Source organism: Synchiropus splendidus, chromosome 4, assembly GCF_027744825.2.
Source record: "Synchiropus splendidus isolate RoL2022-P1 chromosome 4, RoL_Sspl_1.0, whole genome shotgun sequence".
In the NCBI taxonomy this organism is placed as follows: Eukaryota; Metazoa; Chordata; class Actinopteri; order Syngnathiformes; family Callionymidae; genus Synchiropus; species Synchiropus splendidus.
In genome coordinates, this window is record NC_071337.1 from 13,657,709 (window position 1) to 13,684,431 (window position 26,723).

General features: G+C 42.2%; 1 protein-coding gene across 4 annotated transcripts in view; it reads right to left on the reverse strand.

Moving 5' to 3' along the window:
• Nucleotides 1–2,908: 2,908 nt before the first annotated feature.
• Nucleotides 2,909–26,723, reverse strand: part of atxn1a (ataxin 1a) — a 74,267-nt gene continuing 50,452 nt past the window's right edge. For 2 of the 4 annotated variants that reach the window (XM_053861391.1, XM_053861392.1), the window contains 3 exons: nucleotides 20,931–21,034; nucleotides 8,590–10,675; nucleotides 2,909–6,160 (listed from right to left, as the gene is read on the reverse strand). In XM_053861391.1, coding sequence (XP_053717366.1) covers nucleotides 5,600–6,160; nucleotides 8,590–10,296 — 2,268 coding nt within the window. In that variant the 5' untranslated portion in view covers nucleotides 10,297–10,675; nucleotides 20,931–21,034 and the 3' untranslated portion in view covers nucleotides 2,909–5,599. Of the gene's footprint in view, nucleotides 6,161–8,589; nucleotides 10,676–15,067; nucleotides 15,255–20,930; nucleotides 21,035–26,723 lie in introns of those variants that run through there. The other 2 variants (XM_053861394.1, XM_053861393.1) reach the window with 2 other exon arrangements.

Sequence of the window (26,723 nt, forward strand, 5' to 3'; positions counted from 1 at the left end):
TAATGACATCTGTTAATCATAGGAAATTATATGTCATCAATTTACATATCGTATAAGCCATATCAAACAGCCCACTCTAGAATCGATTAGGGTGAAACGAGATCTTCAGGTGGGTCCATTTTCTTTCTGCCTGAGTTGGTTATCCAGCGCAAAGGACATCGACGTCATAAAAAACAATGCAAAACAGGGAATCCTGATTGAGTTCACTTTCAAAACACGACAAAGTGCCAAAGAACTTTTTTTGTTGCTTTTTTGTTTTTGTTTTTTTGTTGTTTTTTTTTTTTGCAAAATGAAAGTACAAACGTCAGGACAGACAGACACACGTGCCTTTTTTTTCTGATCTCAGAGCTCACACACCAACATTCATTGTATTTGTCAAGTTGTGCAAGAAGCCAATCTAAAAAATAAAAATGACATTAGCAGTGTTTTCTCATACAAACAGAGTTGTTAGTCCCCTGACGTTACGTTTAGTGCTACAAGGAGGCTGAAAACACAGAAAAGCTTCCGCACTGATAGAAACCCAAACAGAGCGATGGTCTGTATTAGTGCTGAGCGGTACGAATAAATGGTGTTCAATAAAAAAAATAAAATAAAAATAAAATGTCCAAGGTCAGGTTATGGAAACGTTCAGCTTGGAAAAAAGAAATATCATCTCACAAATGTCAAAATTGAAATATGAAATTAGAATTATGGAATCCTAAATCGATGACATAAAATATTCTTTGACATAAATAACAGAGAAATTAAAAATGGAACAGCGATGAAACCGTCAACTGTGTCGTCTATCAGAGATATCACGGTACATCGCTAAGAATAAAGCACCAAGCAGTTGTCAAGCAGGCAGTTGCTTAGAGGACCACGACGCCACAGTATATAGATGCGAGTTAGTATCTCGCCTTTAACTGAAATTGGAAGCGAGACAGCAAGGTCATAGTTGAAGACGTCCTCATCATATACCGCCCAGCACTAGTGTGGATGCACCGTTTTCACGCCACAACAATGAGGCGGCGAGCCGTTGGCGTGAGCAGGAGACGGACCGGGACATGATCAAAACGAGGGACGTTCCATTCCCAGCAGAGAAGAAGAAAGGAATCGTCCGACACCTCGGCTTGTTGGACCCAAGAACGCGCCGGGTGCCACGCGAGAAGGAGCACAGACAGAAAGACACGAGGTTACAGCAAGGTGATGTGCAAAAACTGAAACTGAGCAAACTCTCTTTTTCGTCAATATTCACCCTCCCTTTCCATTCTCTCTGTCTGTTTTGAATGAATGTTACATCCAGGGAAGGCCGCGCTTTGGCGCCCCTCTCCCCAGGGATTAGAAAGTGCTGAAACATTATCAAGTCTTTTACCTCTACTTACATGTGCATCTCTGTTAGTTTTTTTGTTTCTTTTTTTTCTCGTTTTATTATAAAAAAAAAAAAAAAGTGGTCCCCACACACAATGAGGTTTCTTTTCGTTGCTGTGGGTCTAAACCGATTTAGATCTCACAGACATGACTCACACATTCATCCACACTTGAACAGCATGTGCAGGTAAGCAAACGCACGATAGACATGGCGCATACACGCTAACTCAGGGAAAGGCCACGAGCACATGAGGGAAGAAAATTAAAAGAGACTATTGGTTTTCTTTCTTTGTACAAACACCCTAACACAGTAGTGACCCTTAAATACACGCAGCGTCATCAGGAGCACACCAGTGGGACTATGCTACATACACTTGGCACAATGGGGGAAATCAGATGGATATATTGCACATCGTGGTACATTTTGTCAACTCAAAACACTAAAACACAACCTGCTTCCTGTCAATTGCTTTGTCTGGTGCGTTGTGATCAAATGAAATGGGAGACACACACAAACACAAGCCTGCCTCGAGTATGAAGGTAGCTGACGGTTGCTGCGCCTCAGAAGGAGGCGCGCGTGAGGCTAACCGGCTATGGTCGGGTACCTGAAACAAGTGTAGCGCGGCCACCACCGGGGAGAGGAGGCAGCAAGGCAGAGCCCAATATCAGCCACGGGTGACTTCACCAGACTTCACGCCCTGACTTTATCCCAGGCTACGTTCACATTACATCTTCTGCTTTCTTTCTGTTCAAGGAGGGTTTCAGGGGTTCAGGCGTAGGTTGGATGTTGGCTCACTTGGGTGGTGATGTTAGAGATGCCTAACACTGACTTGCTTCTCATTGGCTGCATTTGAGTGCACCAAACTGTACTTGCTAGTGCAGCGTGATTCATATGAAGAGGTGCACATGATAGGTTATGGTAGAAAGGGCAACCCCTGAAGGGATTCAGCTTTGTAATCAGATTGATAAAGAGAAAGGACAGCTCTACGAAGAGTCTTTGGTTTGGTGAACTGAGGATCTCTGCCTTGGGAGACGATGTGGTCCTTCAGCTCACTCACGACAAGACCTCCAACTGGTGAGACCAAGTCAGGGACCAGCGGTTTTACTAGGGACAGGTTTGAAAGTGGAGGATAACTTTAAAGTCGGGCAGTACAGCCAACGCAGGGTCCTGCTCTCAAGTGAGGGATGGGTGGACTTTCAAATCTAGGCAGCATCTGCCCAACCAGATGTGCCCAACTGGTGAATGAGACACAGGTCCTGATATAGAAGCGTTGGGTAGTAAAAGATCATTGACTGATATTGAAGCTTCCTCAGTCTCAGCTATAGACGGGGGTCTTCCAGGGGAGGCTCGGAGCAGAACCACTAGCCCGTCACGGCTGGCTGTGCATCCAATAGAAAGGCCTGTCCGACTCACTGGTGAGTCCAGGAATGTTGGAGTGGGAGGACAGCAGAGGGGTGGGACCTGGTAATGCCAGAGGGGAACAGGAGGACTTCCAGGGTGGTGCCTCTTGCAGACTGCTAAACTAACCCAGATGCAATGTGAACATAGACTCTCACTTGATTTGAGGAGGTTTTCGGTTTATTTCTCCGTTACTGCATATATGAAACAGCTCCCTGAAGAGACTAGTCGTTTTATAAATCCTAAAAAGAGATTTTCATCTTTTGATCAGAAAATATGCTTCTACGTACAAACAGGTTAGTTTTGGTTCTTCTGCTAGATGATGCTGTACTTTAGTGACTAGAAGGTTGTGTGGAATGATATTGCGTGTGTTTCACTCGCTCACCAAAAAGTGCACCGACATTTCTCATTTGTATATTGCTTACTACAAGAACCAGGACAACACTTGGCTATGACTTGATTGTATCGAGGGTTATTTTCTCCCGATAGTTTCACCTGACTACTTCTAAAGCAAAGATCTGAGTGGCTTTTCGTACAAATTGAGGTTTCTGTTTTTCAGCGATCATGGGGTTCAACAGGTTACACACACTCACAGACAAACACACACACACACGCCTGGGCAGCATTTGCACTGCTGACCAACAGGAAAATAAGTGAAATATACTGTGACAATGATTTATTCAAACCCATCTTCCCATACATCCCACTGCCTCTACACACGTCCATCAAGCTGAACCGTCTGAACGACTTGCGATGCTGGTGTGGAGATTTCGACTGGACCTAGACGTCCTTTAAGAGAGCCAGACAGCTAACTGAACTTCTTCTGCTCTCCTCATCCTGACTTGCAAACCCTTGAGATTGTTACAACTGCACACTCACACGATTGTCCGCCAAATATAAGGAGTCAATACATTAACAGTCAAACATTTCACTCTAACTCTCTGAAGTTGATAGGATTCAAGTGTTAGACTTTAAAATAATTCAGTTTCTGAACGGCACAGAAATAAACCTTATGAACCAGCCCTGTAAAATGACCTTCTCAAACCACAGCTTCGGCCTCTATGATTCACAAAACGTGTCGTCAAGAGTCACACACCTGGATTAACCCCCTCCTGGAAGGCATCCAAGTTTAAGATCCTTATTTCTCACCGCCGCCCATCATCAATAAAATCCCAGTCGTTCCTTCACACTTCTCAACACACAGAAACTTTGGCAAATACACGTTCCAACTCGGAGGGAGAATTCCACAGATTTCCAAATGGCAACCACAGCCTAAGACTCGGGTGACGTCCGTGAATATGAGGAGTCAACCACCTGCTCATGCCAACCTAGTTAAACAATGACTCCTCATATTCTACTGCCAACCGTTTACATTAGAGAACATGGATTCCGCGCCTTCTAGGGTGAGTCGATAGGCAGCGTCTGGGCCACTGAGTACTTTGTCTACTTTAAACCTTATTACTTTCTCCTGAATCAAATTCAACTTTAATTATCCTCGGGTAACCTTGTTGATATGTGTCCCAACACAAAGTGCGTGGCTGCTCCTGAACCATTTCCTAGTCACACTTCCTTACTGCACATCATTCACATACACTCACATGCAGATCCAACTTTAGAATCAAGCCAGTTTCGTTGAGCTTGTATATGTGTGACACAATGTATTCCTCATTTGTGTTTTCGTGTGTATGGAGAGAGGCAAACTGACAACACACTGAATCCAACACACATCCATTACAGAACATATGACACCCTTCAGAATTCAGTGGTCTGAGTCCAGAACGGCATCAAAGGATCTCAGCACTTTTCCCTGACAAGCACACTGTGACATCAACACATTCATTCGGTCCATTCCTCCGACTACATTCTTCCCTTTCATTGTCATCCCATGGCACATCCGCTTCCACGTGACAAGACCACCACTTCACTTTTCCACGAGTAAAAAGCTTTCCAAAGTGCTGTTGCTACCCTCATTAACAAAAATATATACAGTACTGCGTAGATAATACAATACGAAAGTGTAGAATTAAACTATTTGAAAGGAGCTTCACACCCTTTATTGACCCTGTAGGTTTACTTAGTTCCTCTTCATGCCAGTGTGTTTCAGACGTAGGTATCACGATGAGGGCTGGTGGGGTGAAGCGTTTGTCATCCAAGAACAAGAACAGCGCTTCAGGGAGAATCAAATTTCTGGAACACCAACCCTTATCTGACCATCACAACCGACGGGCCAACCAGCTTTAGTTAATTATGCTTCACGGATCACTTTAAATGAAAAGCAAATTTGGACTCTCTGATTCGCCGTTTGATTTTTCAATCAATGAAAGGAGGTGTTTGGACCAAAAAAGAAACCATACCAAGGCAGATTCAGCTCTACTGTTAGGCAAACTAAGCAGCAGCTTAGGGCCACGACGCCACTCGGGGACTGTAGAATGTTCTGGCAACACACACACATCAACAGTAAACCATGATCGCGAGTGTACTGCGTTTTTATCTATACGATAATATTTTTCCGATCTATGCAGGTCTGGCTGTACTGGTTTAAATGTCTGCAACTGTCGCCTTAAAACGTAAAGCTGGTACAGTACAAACGGAGCTCTAATTCATACAAAATGACGCGAGGGGCTGGTTATTCGTGCCTCTTGACTCACGGACATATTCTGTGTTAAAAAAAACAAATTGCCAATTTGTGATAACAACTAGCTTATCACACCACATGACTGAAGTTGAAACCATGGAGCGTGAGTCGACTGTAACTGTTCAATTTGTAACACAAAACGTGAACGAAAGAAACATTGAAGTGGGCATTCACATTTTTTTGTGTTTTTCCAAATCAAATCGGTTTTTATGGGTCCGTCACTTGCCGATGTTTGACCGTCCCTCGATGCTGACCTTCACCTCATGAGGGATGAAGGATGGTTTGGGCAGAGTCAGAGGAGGCTCGTACTCCGAGTTGTCCACTTTCCGACCCTCAGGAGCCGACCAACGTCGTTTTCTGCCCCCTGGTGGCTTCCCTGAGCCAGCAACCTGATCTTTAGAAACCCTATCCCCAAACACGAGGTCGCCGTTTTGGACATCGGTGCTTCCTCTGTTGCTGTTCCCGCTCCCGCCTCTACCCCTGATGCCATTCTCCCGCTCCCCGTGCCTGGAGCCTCCTCCACTGCAGCTCTGAGGAGCATCAGAGACGGTTCTGGACACTTTGAGGTGGCTGGCGGACGGATCGGTCAGCTCCAGGGACTGATACTTAGTCAGAGACCCGTTCTTCAGGTTCTTCAGGGTAAGCGAAATACAGACATCACCTACGGAGAGTTTGGTGCAAGGCAGCTCCAGAAGTTGGTTGGTGCGGTCTGGACAGCATGAAGACCAGCCTTGGCCAAAGACAAAGAATGGGTACTCCACCAGGACTTCCACACTCACCTGGACACAAGATTAAATAAGTGGAAATTAACCATCAGCATTTAACAGGGTTAAACACAGCAAGTGCAGCCCCTTATTTTTAAAGACTCTAAACATCATCTATGTCCTTAGCAAACTTCATGGTCTTACATTATGCTCTTATCTCCAAGTGCCTCCCAGTTGTGGTGATAGGAGAACGTATGAGTGGAAAAGAGGCAATTTATCCTGTGGCTTCTTAGATAAGGCAAGTTTATGTCTGCAGCAATTCATAAATGTGAACTCAAATATGGGAGAGGGCAGACATAAAGCTATGGAATTGAACATTGTGAGAACTGATAGCATCTGAAGGTTGATTCGACTCACCCAGAAGTTTCCCAAAATAATCTCAGAGTAAACTTCATGAAACTTCATAACAGTGCAACCTTAAATTTCCAGACTTGAGCGTATTTTGAGATATTCAAGTTTGCTCATAATTGACACGATTGGCAGAATGCTATAATGTAATGCACCTAGTGGCATTTCATGGAAGGGAAAGTTAGGCCTGTAAATAGATCAGAATTTTTAATCTCAATTAATCACACTAAAGTAGAGTTAACTCACGATTAACGGTAAATTAATCACAAATTTTGGGTCTGCTTGTCTGTGACTTAAAGCAGTCATTCTTAAGCATAGGGCCGAAGCCCATAGTTGGGCCGTGAGCACCCCCTAGAGGGCCGCGTAAATGTTTTTTGTTTTACACCTCTGGGCCTTGAGGGCCGTAAGACACTTAGTTTTAATATACTTGCCACATATGGTGGCAGTAATGTGTCATTAAATTGACTTGACAGCTGCAAATTTGTTATATTGCCAACTATGGAGAAGTTCTTGAAAAGAAAAAATGATGGCATCCCCAACAGTAAAAACTGCTCATGAAAGCACCATGGAGCAGTTTTTAAAATTGATTAGAAAACGATACTGTCATTTACACTTTACTTACATTCTTTAGAGTTTATTTATGAAAAAGATTTTTTTAATGATATTTAGACATCATTGTATTATATATATTTTATTGCATTTTTTTTCCCATTTTTGAAACGGTTTGAATTAAGAGTATTTTTCCAATGACAAATATCTTGGCGCTGATCACATTGTTTCATGTCATTTCTGAATTCTGAAATCCAAAAGCAGAAATCACAGTAACAAATCAGTTCGGTTCCTTGAATGTGCCCCGGACCCATTTGTTCTGGGAGCGGTGGGCACCAAGATCAAAAAGATCAAGAACCCCTGACTTCAAGGAAGATGTTCTCAATATAATGCTTATGCCTTTAGCATTTTTTGTACCTCTTCAGTGCGCCTGAGGTTAGTCTAAAGAATGTTCTTGACAGTATCTGTTAGGTTACGTTGTTGTAGTAAGCAACGGTTTAGCACAGTTTTGCTGAGTGACAAATGCCATTGACCCCAAATCCTACAGCCACTTGTAACTTTAAGCGTTTACTTCACAAAGCACTGTTTTAACCCTTTAGTCTGTACATTTCTAAACTCTGCTTTTATTAAAGGCAATAATGTACTACAAAAGATGTATCACAAGCAAAATAATCATATCCACATTGTGTTTTTTCCCCTCTCAGAACCACCATGTACAGTGATACTGCGTCAGCTACATGCTCATCACTGTATGAAAATAAAACCCTCTGGCGCTCAAAAAAAGATGCCTTCTTGTTTAAGAGTGTGAAATTGAACTCAGCCTGAACCCGCTTCAAACAACAAAGTGGATCATGTTTCCGATGTGACTGTCATCCGTCTACATTGGATGTAATTAGTGCGCCCCTGCGATGAAAGGCTCATTTGTATGAGAGTGTAGCTCCGCTTGTCAATGAACATTTATAACATGACAACCTTCTTTGAAAGCCGGAGGAAACGCGCCCTTCACTGTCTTGAAATAAAGCACTGTTGGGCGGAAACGCTTAGCTGAAGATCGACATGAATTATGCATCAACATTAGGTCATTTTCAGTCATAAACATCCAAGCGTGTTTACTAATTTCGTCATTGACAAACACATCATACATACTGGGAATGACATTGGAAGTGATGAGAAAGGACGATATCAGAAACAAATATGTCAGAAGGACCGTGGAGAAGTTAAGGTCTGGGCATGTGCAGAAGACATGAAGCATGTAGAGGTAACAGGAAAAGAGGCAGATAACCAATAGAGTTCGTGATGTTAGACACTTAGGAAAACACTAAATGACTGCACAGAACCGAGTTATTGTTGGTTATTTTAAGGATATTAACTTTAACTTACACTCTTTACACAAGTTAATGCTTAAATTCTTCCATAATAATGGCTTATGAGCGCAGTTCTCAAAGATCCTCTCTCCCCTGACTGTGTTCACCTAGTTTAACAACTCTCCTTGGAAAAAAAAGTCAGGTTTTTATTTCTTTCTTTTGTCATTTATTGTGGTTTCTTACCTGTGCGCGATGCTCACCAACGGAGAACTGAACCACAGCAAAGTCAGGTGAGGTGTGGCTCCCATCAATGCGCTCCACCGTAGACGAGTCAATCTTGAGCTCACTGCTGATCTCTGCACTCTGAATGAAGTCCTCTGTCTTCAGGTCTTCCACTTGTTTCAGCTCCCCGTTGGCCAGTTGAATGATGGAGCCCTTGAAGAAATACGGGGGGAGTGAATGTGGAAGCGCCGAGCTCGTTGGGGGAGCCGTGGAGGCGGCCAGCTGGTCAGGAGGAGCTGGAACGACCGGTAGATGAACAACTGCCTCAGATGCAGCTTGATGGTACAAGCCACCAGCGTTGTTATGGGACTCTCCTTTTTGGACGGCGACATACGTGTGTGGAAGTGCGGTGGTGGGAAATGGTGCGGCTTGAGTGTAAGATGTCACATGGGATGTTACGGGGTCTAATGTGGTGATCCCGCCTCCAGTCACGGGGATAATGACCTGCTGGGCGCTAGGAATGAGTAAATGCTGCTGGTAGCCAATCGGGGTTGAATGGTTCCCACCGGCCCCTGCGATGTAGCCGATAATTGGGGGTTGGGGGTAGATACTGGTAGAGGGGAGACCCATTGTCATTGGCTCTGTGGAATTATGGGTAGTCTGTATCACCGTCTGCGGCAATGACGGCGGGGAAAACGTGAACGAGTTAGTGGTACTGGATGAAGAGGTGTTTCGATGGACGGGCTTGCCCACGAGGATGCCTCCTTTCTCTGGATGCGTGGGGGCAGGCGTTGTTAGCTTCTCAGGCACCAACTGAAGGTCCCCCTGGCTGTTCGGCATTAGTACAACAGAACTTCTCAACCCCATGGGATCATCAGCACTGTAATCTAAAGGCAGAACACGCTGGCGGGCCTCATGTGCCGACAAAGACAAAGAGGGAGCGTCACGAAATTTACTTCCATGTTTTGGGTGGTTGGACTCAGAGGAAGATGAAAATCGTCGGCCCATTTCAAGTCCGCCATTGAGAAGTTCTCTGGGTCTGATTTCCTCTTTTCTCTGTCCATCAGCATACTGAACCAAGACCTGCGACATTCCATGCCCCAAACTTTGATGTGGATGCAAAGAGTGATGGGGGTGGTGGTGATGCGATGGCACAGTCCGTGGGGAGGTCGATATTTGAACACGATGAGGAGTGGAGTCTGTCGGTGGTGGAGGCATGGAGGTGCGCTCCAGTGATGCTCGATGCTGGTCATGTTTCGACGCATGTGTATCTGAATGTCTCTGAGCAGCCGAAGTCGACGAGGAAGAGGAGAGCGGTGGAGGTGGAGGAGGGGGGAGCAGTTGAGGGGAGATGTAGCTTGCATAGGGAGAATGGTAGGGGGACGTTATGAACTGCAGATTCTGAGGCAGTTGAGTGTAATGGACTGTTCCTCCAACGGTGGATTGAGAAGATGCAGGGAGAGACGAGAATAACTTCAACGATGAAGAGGAGGACAGCGGGTCTGATGATGAAGATTTATACGGGGGCCTCTCAGACTTGCTTGTGCTTTGGCGACCGCTCTCTTTTCCCCCAGCCACACTTGCAAGCCAGGCCATGTTCTCAGCACGCTGGCTGTCACTGGCAGGTGGCGTGTTGGCTGAACAGTTCTCAGACGGTAACGTGCTGGAGGGGATCTCCCTCTTCTTTGGGGGCAAACATTCATTGCTGCGTTCCTGATTGGATTTCATGCTGAATTTGGGTCGAATTTGTAGGCAGTAGTCTTGTTTTCTATCCTCAACTTTATATCCTCTATTTCACTTTTGTGTCCTAACCATACCAGCCGTCGCTTTTTGAAGATAGCTAAATGACGGTGACTAGCTATCAGAAGTTTTCTTTATTGTTGGAAACTAAGTCCAACACATCGGCAATAAGATGGGAATGGAGGGGAAGGGTAGGACGGTCTCTTCAGCCTTGGGGTCTTCAGAGGCTGGTGCGTGGGCTCTGTATTGTTGGCGAGAATTTCACGACGTCACACCTGCTGCTGCCGCGGAGGACAACAGGGGGCCGAGTGCGTTGCACTTCATGCGGTATCATTTCCCTGCAAGCCTGCCGACACTCTCGAAAATCCTGTGAAAGAGAGGATGGCATATGATTAGATAACTGAAGGTGTTACATGACTTAAGTCACAAAACACAAAAACAAAACGACGCCAATTTCATTTAGACTTACACTGCATTGTGCAGGCCCGAGGGGTTTGACTGTTTTGAATGTCTTACATTATTTATGTAGCTCACACTACACCTTGCACCCCTGGGTTCTATTCTAAGATGCACACGACTATAAAAAGTCAAAATTACAGGCCAAGAATTGGCAGACATGCTCTGTTCCTCCATTTTTTTTAGGAGGGAACCATCGCTACAGTTCTATTCCTGGAGTGTCACATCTTCAGGCAGTGTTGTAGAAACCTAGTTATTAAGTGATGGAGATAAAATAACTGAAACGACCCATAAATAAATTGTATTTTCTGCCTCATTGTGCAGCAGTGAGTGTGTGTTTTGTTTCTGTAAATGTGATTTCAGAGCGAGGAAGGCATCTGGCATCTTGACCCGATGTGAGACATCTACCAAGAGTGAAGTGTCGGTGCTGAAGTGAGAACTCACAGACACGCCATATGTTCAATCAAGCATGTCAGAGCAGAGCACTGTTGAGCAGCCAAGTTTGAGCATCGAGGTGCACTCTCCTGTTGTTTCTTCTTCACTGGGCTTTCACTTGACTGCTGCATCAGATTTCAGTCGTTCTTTAAGATTCCTCTCCCACATTCCTCTGTCCAATGGTGTTCTCTTTTTGCAGCACGCATTCTTTTCTCTGAATCCACATTGACTAGATCATGCATGTTCACTTGGACTCATGAAATCGGCCAAGTGCAGGTTTTAACACAAGAGGAATAGAGTGTTTCTATATCAAGCGTTCACATCGATATCTAATGTACAGCCAGCAGAACACTACAGTGTGTTTCTTAAATACTGTATGGTAGCACACATGCCTGTATAGCATATAGCATATGCTGTAGCTGTAACATATTAACATATTTGCCAAACTATTAGACCATTTCTGAGGTGCAGTATTTCTGGACTGGATTTCTACGTTTCTATTTTCTTTCCATACAATTGTTTTTCCAAGCATTAATAAACTTGCTATATAAACTAACTGGTAGAGCTACCACAGCAAAACCGCTAATTTCAAAACAAGATTATCAATATAAACACAGTTTAATCTAATGTAGTCTAATAATTTGTGTTCACAATTTTCTGAGTGCAATGAGCTCAATCGGACGCCAGGTGGCAGTAGCGTCACTACTGCAGACATACTGGTGACACGAAGAAGAAGGTGCGTGCAGGAAATGAATGAGAAAAGCATCAATACGTTGATTCCACAGTTTATCATTATTGTCCCGAGAAAGTTCATTGACTATTTTGACTGTATGTTGTGTATTATCAAGTCAGAAATGCCTGGTTTCTGCAGGCTTCAACTGGTACTGGTGACCAGACACACACTACGTATGAAAATCAGAATCGTGATAACGTTTGTACGCACAAACAAATCAACAGAAACACACAAAAATTAAACCCTTCTGAGAGAGCTCCGTGACAGGCAGAAGTAATAATGCAAATTGTTTGTCCAGCATCAGCAACAGGTGGGGTGGCAGCCATCTTGTAAATTAAAAAGAATAAAACAAGCAATAGTTTTGAAAGCAACTGGTGTTCTTCACAATGATATCACAACTTCTAGTGTTCAGTGTTACTAGTTAAAAAAGTACTTGAATCAGCTTTGTGGTCTTCAATATATTTGTGAAAAATAATAATAAATAATAATAAAAATCCAGGGGGCCACAAAGAGCATTAATGGGCAGGAACAAATGAACGAGGGCAGGATTGAGAGAACATTCAAACAAGACATGCAGCCAGACGGCAACTTCCCTTTAACAAAAAAAAGGGAAAAAAAGTGTTGCTTCATTGAAACTGACACTCTGACTCGCCCTGACTGAAAGGCTGGGTCACACTAATCCTGCTGAGCTTGCAGTGAGTATGTGTGGCGATATCTGATGACCTGTAACCTGAACTCCTCTGGGTGACTCAGTCTCTCTCTCACACGCAGACGCATTAATTCTTATCGGCACAAACTGCTCCGGCACCAACACTAGAGTCACAAAATGGGGGAAAAAATCATCAATGAAGTCAAATCTTTGCCGCCCTAATGGTGATATCCCTATTGTGATCAGTGGGGGCGCTGTCTATAATTTTACAGTTCAAACAAAATTTTACTTTTCATAAGAAAATATAAAATAATAATAATAACTAGTCTATAACTATAAGTCGGCAGCAGAAAATAGGAACGTTAGTGCGATGGTTTAGTTTATTACAGATGTATGATGGAAGCAACGCAGAGTAATTACTGTGAAGTATTACTATTAAGTCCTCAAAAGGGCATCAGGGATTATAATTATTACAAAAATGAAAATTACTATGAGCAATATTCAAAAGCAGCTAAATTACAATGCTATATAATGCCTCATAATAATCCTTTGTTACTCAGGCTGCTAGTGAATATCTTCAACCAGTGTTTGGGATCATTTTTTTTCTTTCAAAGATCAATTCTAGGAATCCAGAGGACAATATCAACATTGAAGATTCCTTGTGAAGATCTGGTGACAATCTGTTCCGGTTCTGGTATCACTGACTATTTAACAAACTGTGATATTGCTGGTGACATATACAATGAAGTTCACTCTTCATTCTGCATGTCACAGAGTTTGCCACCATGTGACTAGACTCAGTGAAGTTCATGTGTTCTCTATGACAGTAAATCTGTCTGCTCTGTTTGTCTGCATGAGTCAGTCATAATCATAAGCCAAGGCGATGTGTTATCGTCCACCTAAATTTAGCACCACTGTAAAGCGCAGAGCGGCTGCAGGCTCATGGGGATCTATTTCTGACTTTGTAGTTTGTCATCAGTGTAGGAGGTGGCATGTGTGCAGATTTTAGGGGGCGGGGGGCTGCCAGACTGGGAACTTTGTCAAGGCTGCCACTTTCTTCATCACCATTCATTACACACAAACAACACAAACACACTGAGAGAAGTGTGGTGGGATGGTGCGACAGTCATGGCCGATCTGCCAACAACAGATGGAGGAACAGTCAGAGAAGCAGGAACAAGAGAGGAGAGGATATATTTAAGTGTGATCCAAACAAGTGGGATTCATTGAGCGGGAATTATCGGCCCAAAGGGCACCAAAGACCTCCACCAGAGACAGCGCTCATTCAATTTGGATTGCTTCAGCTGGGGGGGGAAAAAAAAGGAGACGATGTCTTTGTGTTCTTCACACATTCAATAGCGAGTCAAAACCTGTACTGAAGTGAGAGTACTAATCACTAGCTCCTCTGTATATCATTGCTAATATGATTTCGTATTCCAAAGTGAAGTTCACATTGGAGAAACTGTAATAAAAATTTGATCAATGGAAAGATGAAACCCAGACAAAGTTGCCATAGAGTTTCATGCAACTGAAAGGGTTGCTAGGATACGGACGGTGGTTTGTTTACAAATGGAATGAGGAAGTAGTGTGGTGGAAGAGTGTCTTCTTCTATGCTCCCAGCTATTTTATTTACGCTTCACAGTATCACGTACGTTAAGATGAGTTCAGATTAAATGTTCGATGCATGAGCAGACACATTTTAGTGTCATGTAAACACGGACGAGTTAAACCCATGATCAGAATGTATTTATTAAACAGGTGCTCATGTAACTGCAGCTACAGTAGCTGGGATCAAAGATAACATGAATTTATGAATTATATATATATATATATAATTCATATATATATATATATATATATATATATATATATATATATATGAATTATATATATATATATATATATATATATATTCATATCTTGACATGTACATGGAAGCAACCCATCTATCTTACAACACACTACACACTTGAATATCTACACACACACATCACATCTCACCCATAAACAACAGCAACTGCATCTTTGAGCGAGTTACACCAGGCATATAAATCTTTTTATAACCCGATCAGCCTTCAGGCGTACTATAAGGAGACACCATGCTCCTTTAAGACCTTTTGATCGTGCACACACACATTCCAAACAACTCTCACAACTCATTGTGCATCTTCAGTTTAAGGACACACAATCAAAAGCAAAGAATGCTAAACAAACAGGGAGCCAGTCAAACACAGAACAGAACTCAGGCAGTGTTGCATGACTTGCACTTTCTCACTTCCAAAACAACCAGAGGAGAGGAGATAAGCAGATGGAATACGAGATGAAAAGAGCTGAAATACTTCAGGATAGGGAGAGGAATGAGCAGCCACGATTGTAGGAGAAACTGGGGCAGCGGCAGCAGCGCGCACTAACAGATGACATAGTGTGACACAGCAACACACACACACACACACATCCATCATTCGGAGTGTGTGAAGTGTACTTACCATGAAAATAAAGTAACCCACTTCTTACAGCTCACACCTCCTCTCCTCCTCCACTAAAGCTCCATCTTGTCCTCTTGAGTGAATCTTAAGAAGATTAATGTAGTTTTGCGACAAACTCTTCTCCAGAAACACACACAAAACATCCTCCTTTGCTTCGTCACTGTAAAACAACATTCAGGTGATCTCTCTTTCACACACACACACACACAGCAGCATACGCCCACAGGGAGGGAGTCCCGCATGCAGAGCTCCAACGTGTATTATGCAAGGGGCTGAATGGGAGCCAGCACTCTCTCTCACACTGTCCTCTCTCGACAAACACACACACACCAACACACACTTTGTACGGCCAACCTCATCAGGTATTCATTCAAAAAACACACACGCCAGCTGGCAGCGCGCCAGGGGAACGCTTACAAGCAGAAAAAGAGAGAGAGAGAGAGAGCGATGGCTGTTACAGTGAGAAGGGCAGAGTGCAGGGAGTGGGGGAGATTTAGCCAGGGAGAGATTAGAGGAGGAAAACACGGAAGTCACAAATATAAATGTGGGATATGTTGCACAGTCAGCAAGTTCATCATGCACAACATCATAAATGAATGTGGTGTATGTTGAAGGATGGCTAGTCTGAAGCATAGAATCAATCTTCTCTAAGAATGATGTTGATGCCATATCATATTCGTCCCTTTTCCCCTTTTACCTCAACATCTACTGCCATTTAAACCTGCCAAGATCAATGGACAGGACTCTTCCATATTTTGCAGCTTCATTCAGCAAAGTGCAATGCTGAACATTCACCACTAGATGCCGTGACCGTTTCTCCCCCAAAAAGAGGCAGTCTATTTTTGAAAGTTTGTTGACCTAGATATAAGAGCATTTGGAAGTAAATATAGATGAAATAAGATCCTCACCGTTAAAAATCACCGACCACACAAGACAAGATGCCAAACTTGAGCAAAGGGATGTACGGAGGAAAGCAGAGATCATTTCCCAAGGAGCCTAAACATACACGCAGCAGGCTTCCTGTTTATGTTTGATGGTCTTCCGGACATATCAGGACACTGTTTCCAAGGAGTCTGCCGGGAAAAGCCACACGTCATGTGCAACAAAAACTCCACTTTATTTTCTTCCATACGTGTGCAAAATGAATTTAACTATGGCACCACTAATCAGGTCAAAATGTCGTGAAATTATGGTCAAAATAAACGTTTTTGGTTCAAAAGAAAAACTTTACAGGAGTTTTTATTTATTTATTTAATATAAAGCCTTCCCAGTTAATTAGAGCCTCTTGGTATTTCATAATGTGTGTGTGTGTTTGTTTTACAAATGGCAGCCGTGTGGGGTGAGAGAGTGAATACTGACTGGTTGTGTAATGCTGTGTACATATGATGTACACATGCTGTCAAGAACAGTGCAATTTCTATATTGATTCAAGCGACAACAAATGGAGAAAAACAAAGATTACATGACTTTTTTCGTGCCAGATTCATTTTGGGATTCAAACATTGCTAGCAACAATGTGATCAATGTCAACAATGTCATCTATTTTGAAACTACACCTTTTATTCAATATTAAGCATTTAGGTCACACATTAGAGAGTCAATGTTCACATAAGAGGATCAAGGTCAATAATGTACGATCAAGATAGAAGATGCAACGTGTTTGGTGCCCACACATGAAACAGCAGGTGTCTGCAACATTGAACTTCCTGGCTGTGTAGTGTGCTACTACCCAGGCCACGTCCCATTCACAAACCCACTAATCCAGACACACTATCAGGCCCCGTCTTAATACACACAGATCAAGCATGTGTGTTGGCGTGTGCACATGCATGTGCTGGGTTCTGTGTAGATTAGGGACGGCGTGGAATGGATGGGCAAATCACTGCTAAGCTCCTCCACTGCGGTATAATCCCACTGAGAGCAAACACAAATGCAAAGATCTCACTCCTACTGACACCACGACAAACAGAATGAAACTTCCATTCAGGTTGAAGACCAGTGCATCTATTCAATCGCTCTTTTGCAAAATCATTTTACAGAATATTTATCTCTTAAAAGACGATTTTTAGAAAAAGAAATGTCATGACTTCCTTTTACTTCAAATAGGATTATGTCACTCATATTTGCCTCCTTTCGTAATGCTGAAATCACCTGCCACATCTTTTACAAACTAACAAATGAATATCAATTGTACTGTTTATTTAACTGCAGATTAAGCATGTTAATATTTGGGTTTATTGAGTTTATTTGCGGTAATATTTAATATACCTTCAGAAACAGATATTTTGGACTTGTTACCGAGGTAGCAGTAGAATAAGTAGAAACGTAACTAGTCAAAGAATTACTGTACTTCAGCAGTAAAAGCAATTGTAGCATTGCTTATGAGTTCTGATTTGTTTTGTTAGTTGTCCTAGAGGTTGTAATAAATGTGTTGTAATAAAGAGTGTTAGTATTTGTATGTATATCTGTTGTGGGTGGTAATAGGTAATCGCAGAAGTAGTAGTACAAAGTAGCAGTAATACTACTGCTAGCAGGACTAACAGGTAGCTGTAATAGCAGTAGGAAGAGGCTGCAGCACTAGTTGTAGTTGCGGGAGGCAAAAGTAGTGAGGAGGAGTAGGAGGAAGAGGAATCATTGGGAAACAGTTGACATTATTGCAATGCAGTGGTAGAAGTGGTATTAGGAGTTGAACAGACAGAAGAATTTTAATTTGTATTATGATTATTATTACGAATAGTAGACTATTTTTAAGCATAAGATGAGGTAATAGTTGTAGCAAAACTACTACAGCGATACCACTGCAAATAATTATTAGTATTATTATTGATAGTTTTTGCTAACTAAAACCTTCACACTTTCTGAGTGGAATCAAAGCGTGATTCCTGGGTGCTGTAACCTGGATGGACAGGCAGACTGGCACTCATAGGCATGAATGGGCGAGGAGTGAGCAAGGAGTGGTGGGCAGCTGCTCAGGGTGTCCTTGTCTGAGAATAATATGTTCCACCTTTCAAAAGGCCCACGGACAAAAATGTCACGCAGCCGGCAGCACTCGTCGAGCACACCGCCGCGCTGCACATTCATCACAGCCGCTGCGCCCGCCGCAATCAAGCGCCACGGTCATAAAGAGCCCAGTCAACTTCCCGACAAACGAGGGGACGCAAACACAACACAATCACAACACGCTCCGCAGGTGTCTGCATGTGGCTCCGCAGTGAGGCCACTGAAAAGCCCCGCTCCCAACACTATGTCTAATAGAGACCTCTGCTTCCACGCTGTGCTCACACAATCATGCTGAATAGCTCGGATGGAAAAATAGCTGCATTTACCAGCCATGTTCAGTTATGACGTCACATATAATCAAAAAACAATATGAAAATCAAAAATCCAAAAAAGGTTCTATTCTGAAGCGCTGCGTTCAACAATAACAGGGTTCATGTTTAAAGGCATATGATTGGTGATTGAAAAACAACCACACAAACCCGATGACATTGTTGCCTGGCAAGAAGTCTTTCTGGAGAGATGCCCAGTGATAGAGGAGGGTCAGAAACAAGGCACAGGAAGAGCACCTCTAAAACACTGACAAAGTCAAAAAGCTTCCAGTCCAAAAGTAAAAAATAGAAAATGAAATTTAAAAAATGCAAACAGATATTGAAATAAAATAAATTAAGCATGTGTAACTTTCATAAAATAACTATTCTATATGATCAACATCATTATTCTTATTAATTCAATTCAGACTGTTTCTAGCCAGGGTCAGGGGGCCACTACAAGGCAAACAACAACTCACTCACACATCAATGGACAATTTCACAGCACCAATTATGAGAACCAACTGCCAGGATTTGAACCTGTGGCCTTCAACGTGCTGCCCCCATTTGACAAAGCACTTTATTTCAAAAGGTTTGGATCCTATAGGGAGCGAAGCGGTCCCATGTCCTCCTGCGTCACAAAACAGGTTTCTGTGTTCAGCGTCTGAGGCCAGCATGGCAGCATAATGGAATGGTTGCGTTCCAGACTTGGCCAAGAGCACTTTGCATACACTGGGGAGCCAAAACTTTCACAAGCGGCCAATAATAGCACCGCACACAGCCGCTCTCTTCCAGTCCTGAACACAGACAGCCACAAAAAACACAACCAAAAGATATCATCATTTCGTATTGATCCCCCTACAGTAGAATGTTTCAGAAGGAAACATGGGGCAAAACCAGGACCAATCTCACTCTGGCCTGAGGACCACTAAGGGAGAGATCACATTTGGACATTAGATGTTCTTCTTTAAATCAATACTGCATCTTCTAAGGTCATGTAGCATTTTATACAAATAAAAAGAAAAATGCCCAACTTGTAAAAATAATACTTTAGATTCACGTCCATGAACACACAGCAGAAAAACTCATCAGAGTCCCTGATCTCTCTGCCAAACTCGATCAACTCGAAATGTTTGTTTGCAGGCTCACAAGACTTCACATTGCCCTCAGAGAGCCTTATCAAAGAAGAGTTACAACCCATTAAGCACAGTGCTCCGGTTGAAAACCTTGACCTCCGCTATTTGCGTCGCAGAAATGTTTGTAAGTGTAATTACAGTCTGTGGCTCAAAGGTGCTGTCTGTCAGCTGACCTGGTAAAATCTCTTCGGTGAGATGCACAACAAGCTTCTTCGCCCCCGGAGACAGACACAAGACTCTGAGAATAATACTCTTATTTCAATATATATTTTTGGGAGATTATAATAGCAAGTATCAAACAATTTTGCCATGCGTTACTTTTTGAGGGGATTCTTCATGGTGGTTCCTTCACCTGTGGCTAGCGTAACTATAAAGCAGTGACCAACTTCAAAGCTTATGCAACAGCACTGCTGCAAATATTGCCCCACCAAGTCATTTCAAATAATCAGCGCAGAAAGCAGAACCTCTCCAATGTATATCTTTATATGGCCTGCAATGGAATGCAGTGTTTTGTTGTTCAACTTTCTGCATTATTGCAAGTTGTGATTATTATCCCCAGTGTATGGGGAATTCAGGTACACATTATATCTTAATGCGTTCAAATGACTCTCAAATGACAACTCAAAATCCTCTCTTTCGACTTTCTGTCATAGGAATGTCAGATGCAGTCTTCAATGAATATGTAATTACGGTAACGCTACAAATTAGGGATCATACATTGCCGTAAATAATATACGTAATTATTGATCCACAAACTGAGTTTAAAATACTGGCCCCTGGGGGCCAAAACCATGCAACAAAGGTTAAGGCGGGACACCCAGGACCGAGGCCAGTCCGTCACAGGGCAGACAACCACTCACACAGACACTCGCACCTTCAGACAGTTGTTCCCTGAAATAACCCTCCATTGTCTTATTTCTCCACAGGATTCCCACTTATCCTGGTAATGGTGCAATGTGTTAGTCACCCGCTGTATTCTTTGCCCTCATTACGGCACATGTTGGTAAACTGGAGGTTTCCAATTAGTACCGTTTTAACGAAAGGAAACAGTGAGTCACACGGATGTATGACAAATGCATCCTTCATATTAAAATGAAATGCATTTCACACATGTGACTGACTACTTCAGAGCCGACACTATCCAGCAAGCTTTTAGGGAAAACAGAATGTCCTTGATGTCACGGCTAATGGTGTCAATTTAAATCTGACAGGCAGAGCTTTTAAAAAGAAACACCAGCACGGATGAAGTTTTTCACTCGAGTAAGCAGAAGCATACAGGATGCATGAGCTCCCCAAAGTGGGCGGGTCAGAACTCCATCTGAGCACAACACCCAACAAATAACAACCAATTAAAACAATCTTCAGTTTGACAGTGACTGAAAATGTATTATTCAAATCCACAAATAGCTGTGGGGTTACCTCATTGACCACAGCTCCTCCTGCTGTCAGCGCATGGTGCAGCTCAAAGACAGCGATCCAGACAAGCCCACAGACCTGTGTGTTGACTCGGCACTCGACACTCCCTGGTGGAGGAAAGCAACAGCAGTTGAAATGACATTTCCGCTTAACCGCCAGCAAACATGACAGTACAGCAACACAGGCGGCGCAGGACGGCTTTATCCTTAAGCACCGAATTCAGGGTGTTCAGATTGAGGCACAAATGTGTCATCAGCTGTGCTTTTTCTGTTCGCAAAATCTAATAATGGCTGTTGATATTGTCACAATATACTGCATATTCAGGAACGGCCTTGCATATGCAACCATAAGAACTCCTGCATGGTCCAAACGGCGGCGCATTCTGGTTGAAAAATGAGGATAAAGGAACATGCTATCACGCTGTCTATGTGTGTGGATATGTGTGTGGGTTGTCTAACATCCTAGTGACCCATTTCTTACCTCGCAAAGAAGGAGGTGGAGGCTGCTTGTGCTACTGGCTCACTGTATAACGCATCAGTTGGATTTTCTATCTATCTGTGATGGAGGAGGGCACAAAATGACAATACGTCCTTGTACACGGGTCTTCTCTGTAAGATGGCTTCATCTACATGAAAGGTCAAAGATCCTTCTGGGGTAGACGAAGCAAGACAGGAACTGACTTCGCGTTCAAGAGTCAGCTAAAAGAAGCAGGCACGTCCTGATGAGCAGGAAAAAGGGCATCAAAGTTAGCCGTAAGAAGGAGAAGAGAAATGGTGGTGACAGAGAGGAAAACAGATGGAGGGAGCAAAGCAAAGAGTGAGAGAGAGAGGCAGATGGCAGAGGAGAAGATGCAGATATAAACTCACTGGAAGGACAATATTGGCTCAGTCAGCAAGAAGCAGCAGGAAGTATGGGCGCTGAAAATGTTGGCGGTAAATGTTAGGAAATGGACGCCACAAGGGAGGATGATTTAGAGTAAAGATTTCATTTGATGGTCGAGAGAATGCAGCAAAGGAGTTTTATTTTAATCTGCGACAGTAAAAGCCTTTATGGGAGAACACATTCCCGACGCAACACAAACTCTGTAATTGTTGAACACAAAAAAAAATGGTGCGATAGATCTGCTGGTTTCACACCTTTAAAGCTGGCTGATTAAAGTAAAGTTTTGTGCCAGTACTTTGTGGTGCCAACATTGAATTACCTAACCATGAAGTCTTACCTAGGAAAACACAGAGTCTAATGGAATTTTTACAAGTGCTTTAAAGTAGTATAAACATGTACAGTAATGGAACAACCTTTTTCAATTTAGGACAGATTGTGGCAAGTACAGCCCCATGCAGCTCTCAAAGAAGCCTTCCCTGTTTGTGTCATAAACATGTCTGTGATATTTTCAGCTGTTAATGGTTTACTCAATACAAAAAATATACAATTGTTTTTAAAGTATCTTTTATTAAGACTTAATCCTCTGTCATTAAATTTCATTCTTTCTAAAACATTTCTAACATTTTTATTCTTGCCTTTTGGATTTATATTAAACATGTTTTTATTTAATATTGATTTTAAAATACATATACTTATATAATTAAACATTTTTTTATATTTTGTCTGAGATAATTTAATTAGTGATGGGACAAACTAATTAATTTAATATTATAAAACTGAAATTGTTATACAAATATTTTCATGACATTAAAAGAGCATTAGTTTAAATAAAGTTATATAAAAACTTGAATTAAGCCACCATTGTGATGTATTGTGCTATTGTCAATGGACAATATTTTCTTGTTTAAATGTATGTATGGGTCCGTCATTTGATTTAGTAATATAGCAAATTCATTCAAATTGAAAAGTGTGGCTTCCTGAGGCAAATATTCTTATACCATTAAATTGTGATTAATTGAGATTAATTCATCTCAAATTCTCTAATTAACTTTTTTTTTTTTTTTTATTGAACCCCACCCCTAATTTTAATATATAAAATATATTTTGTGTGTATTTTGACATTATTTTTAAGCGTTTATTAAACATGAAATGTCACTTGAGTGATCACGATGGGCTGGACAGTTTTAGAAGTTCACCATTCGTCGTCCTTCATTTTCACCAACCCAAGTATGTGGAATTGCACAAGAAAAGCAACCAGCTGATGGAAATTCATGTGATCTCGCCCCATTTTTATGACCTAACAATGACCATAAAATTCTAATTTACTATTAATAAAGAGTCACACTTTTCATAGAGGGCTTGTTGGACATAAGGAAGATCAGTATAACACTCAACTGCAGCACCGGCAGACGTTCATGAGATACATTTTGTAAATCACACTGGCCAACAATGGCACTCAGCGATTACACACTCCCAGAAAATGCTTTTGGAGCTGACGTAGTGTCTCACAGCTGCTGGTAGCATATGTGTGTGTGTGTATATGAGTGTGTGTGAACCTTGATTATTTTACTGAGAGGGAAATACCTTCCTCCACCGCAACCCCAATTTTCCTAGACTGTAACATAACTGGAATACCACAAGTGAGGAATCAGCCGCCTGAAAGTTCAAGAGGGTGGAAGCATAAAGGAACATTATCATGGTGCCGCACATGTGGAGTAAAGACACATTCCTGAAGGAAGGACATCATACAAACACACACACACCTAGTCTGAAGAATGAACTCAGTGTGTGTGTGTAGATGTGTGTGTGTGTGCACCAAACCTCTCTGATGGCAGTCAGACAAGAACAAGCTCATACATAAAGACTTGCTCTCAGTCACAAAAACACACATGGATGAGCATTTTTAATTGGCCACTGATTCGTCTGTTAGTGTTCTTGTTACTCTCTTCACCTCTTTTTGCTGGACCTGAGCCCAGAAGCCTGGCACAGACACAGCCAGACCCTCGTCGGGTTTGTGTGTGTGAGTGTGTGTTTAAGTAGTAAAGGAGAAGAGAAGATGTACACAGGCTTCTCTGCTGCTGATCACAGCGACTCACTCAGACTATAAATTGATTCTGGGCGGATTAGCTGACATTCAATTGCATAAGTATTTGGGCGACAAAAGGTGCATCACTTTGTCTATAATTAGGGACAGAATCCATTTTAAAAACCTCTTTGTGAGGGAATATAATTCAGTCGGTAAAAGCAAAAATAATAGATGAGCTCTGAAGTATTTAAGGGCTTCAAAGAGATCTCTAAATCGACCTTGACAGTTACCTTAATGTGGGGGAATTCATTCATTCTTTGGTTACATTAGGAAACATTCTTCACCCTAAATAATCTACCGTATTCGCAGCATATTACCCATTAATTAATTAGTTATAAAGTATTAATTAATGTTGTGTTAAGACTGACTACATTTTACCCCGGGATAATCAGCATTCAAATCTAAACGCCACAATTACCAAGTGCAATAAACAAGTAATTACATTATAAATAGTTGATATCTGAATCTGAAGTGTTCTTTGTACAGTGTCCTTAGTTCAACACAACCTGGATGTCAGACCACAAACCGCGAAGGCTAGATTTACAGTAGAGAGAGTGAAATTGCAAATGTCTTGTGACTTTCTTCTAGTGCAATTTGTATAAACAAAGGTGGGGAAATGCTGAGGCCATAGCTAGCTCTAACGAAAAACAATTAAAATTAAATCAGGCAATTGAACGAAATATCCAGTGTTATAAAACCAAAGTAATCTGCAATATACTGAGGAAGTAATTTTCATCTTCTTTAAAGCAGGCTTAAGGTCTTAAGGTAAGCTTAAGGACCAGGAAGATGGGCTGAATAAGAACACATCATCAGCAAACAGTGGAAATTTGTTCTTTGGAGTCACAAAACCTATGATTTTTCTACAGCTGAGGCACCTTAGAGTTGGATCTCACTCAACATACATATCACAAGGCATCGCACGGTTGTTTTAAGAGCTGCTTACAAGCCGGAAAAGTACAAGCACCTCACTCTACAACTCATACAACATTGCACTTGAACACAAACGGTGGTGAATATAGCATATATATTTTACATTCCTGTCTTTAATGGGAGTTAGAAAACCATCACATTTTGTCTCTCTTCACACTTTTCCAGCCACCCTGATAGTTCTCTCTGTCCTGTCACATGCGGTACATTCTCGTCAGAGTGTTTACAACAGCACGGTGTAAGCTACATTTCTGCTGAGTTTCTGTTCAACTGCTGAATGTCACTCTCATGATAAGTCATATTTGCAGAAAAAGCAACTGGTATAATCAGATTCACGGTTTCTGTAAATGCTACGACGCTGACCCAGGCTGAGGATAACGGAGCGGAACTGTGACCTGACATAACGTTTTGATGTTTGCTCAGCCTTTTTTCACGAGGTCAAATGAGGATAAAAACAATACTTGGAAAAACTTTGCAATTTAAGTGCAATCTGAAGATAAGGATCTGGCATTTGAACATGATATCGTTAAAACGGAATGATTGGATTGACTAGATTTTATTTAGGATGTTATTTTTAATTTAACGCACCAACAGCCGTTGGCTGAAACTTGTGGAGCAGGATTTTTCTGTTAGCATCAGTGAGCATACGGAGCTAAAGGATTGTTTACATTTTAATAAGCATCAAGAAGCAATAAGGGGAATGTTTTGTCATTAACTCAATTGGTGACAGGAAAAATCATGATCACAAGAAACAAATGTGTCTGCAATCCACGCTGTCCCCACGCAGCCCATCTTTTCATAGAGTATGTCCGGCCAGGAATGCGTGACTTGACATTTCTTTTGGGATTTTATTCTGGATTTTTCCACGAATAACACGGTGAAAACCGCCATCTTCATGTGCACCTTATCGGTTTGCTACAATGTTTCCACATTGTTTTAATACCTTCGACCATGTGAGAGTTCAACTTTAAAAAGTGATCATTTTATGTTTTTTTTTTATCTCATTTAAGCCATGGCGGCGCTAGTTTTTATTTATATAAAAGTTAGGATAATATCCTGCATCCAAAGCAACAAGGAATTAGTAGATGACTAAATTAGAAATGAAATTGAAGTTAATAAAATACTTCACCACCAAACTAATGCTGTTTTAAACTCTGCAAACAATATCAAGCCTCGGGTCCGATCAGAATGGCCACGTACCCTCAGCCATAAGGCTTGATAATGTCATGAGGCATGATGACATCTCGACTGGTTAACTCAAGAACCTGTTGCCGACTAGTTTAATAGTCGATTTTAGTCTAGTCGTCGCTACTTTGATAAACACATTTTCACTCTAGTTACTCCTGCTACAGTGGAAATGTAATGATGTAAGAGGAAGTTCATGGGTGGAATACAAATGAGGCACCAAAGGGATTCCATTGAATAAATTCAATGAGTGACATGACAGACTGTCAGATCAGATCACCATCGACTGCAATACTACCCAAAACACATGGAGCGATCACATACAGTACACAGGTTTATGCAAGGTCATAACAGAAAGGATGACATTCGCGTGTGTCAGAGTGTGTTGGGTGACATCATTACTAGAGGAGAGCACTATCCATGATTGATGAGGAGAGGGAGGTTGTTATGGTTGACTGCTGGAAGCTCATCGCCCAGCAACCAGACAATAAGTCCATGCCACAGTGCGTGTTCGAGCTAAGCTGGTGATTGTACGACAACTGTTGAAGTGGGTCACTCACTCAGTCCAGGGCGTCCTCAGGAGCGGCTGCTGCAAAACTCTTGTCATAATCAGCACCAGCTGAACACATCTGCGGGTCGGCTCTCACCATACCCGACCCACACACGCACGCCCTTGTGTACGACAGGCACGTCTCAGATAACCTCTCCATTCACAA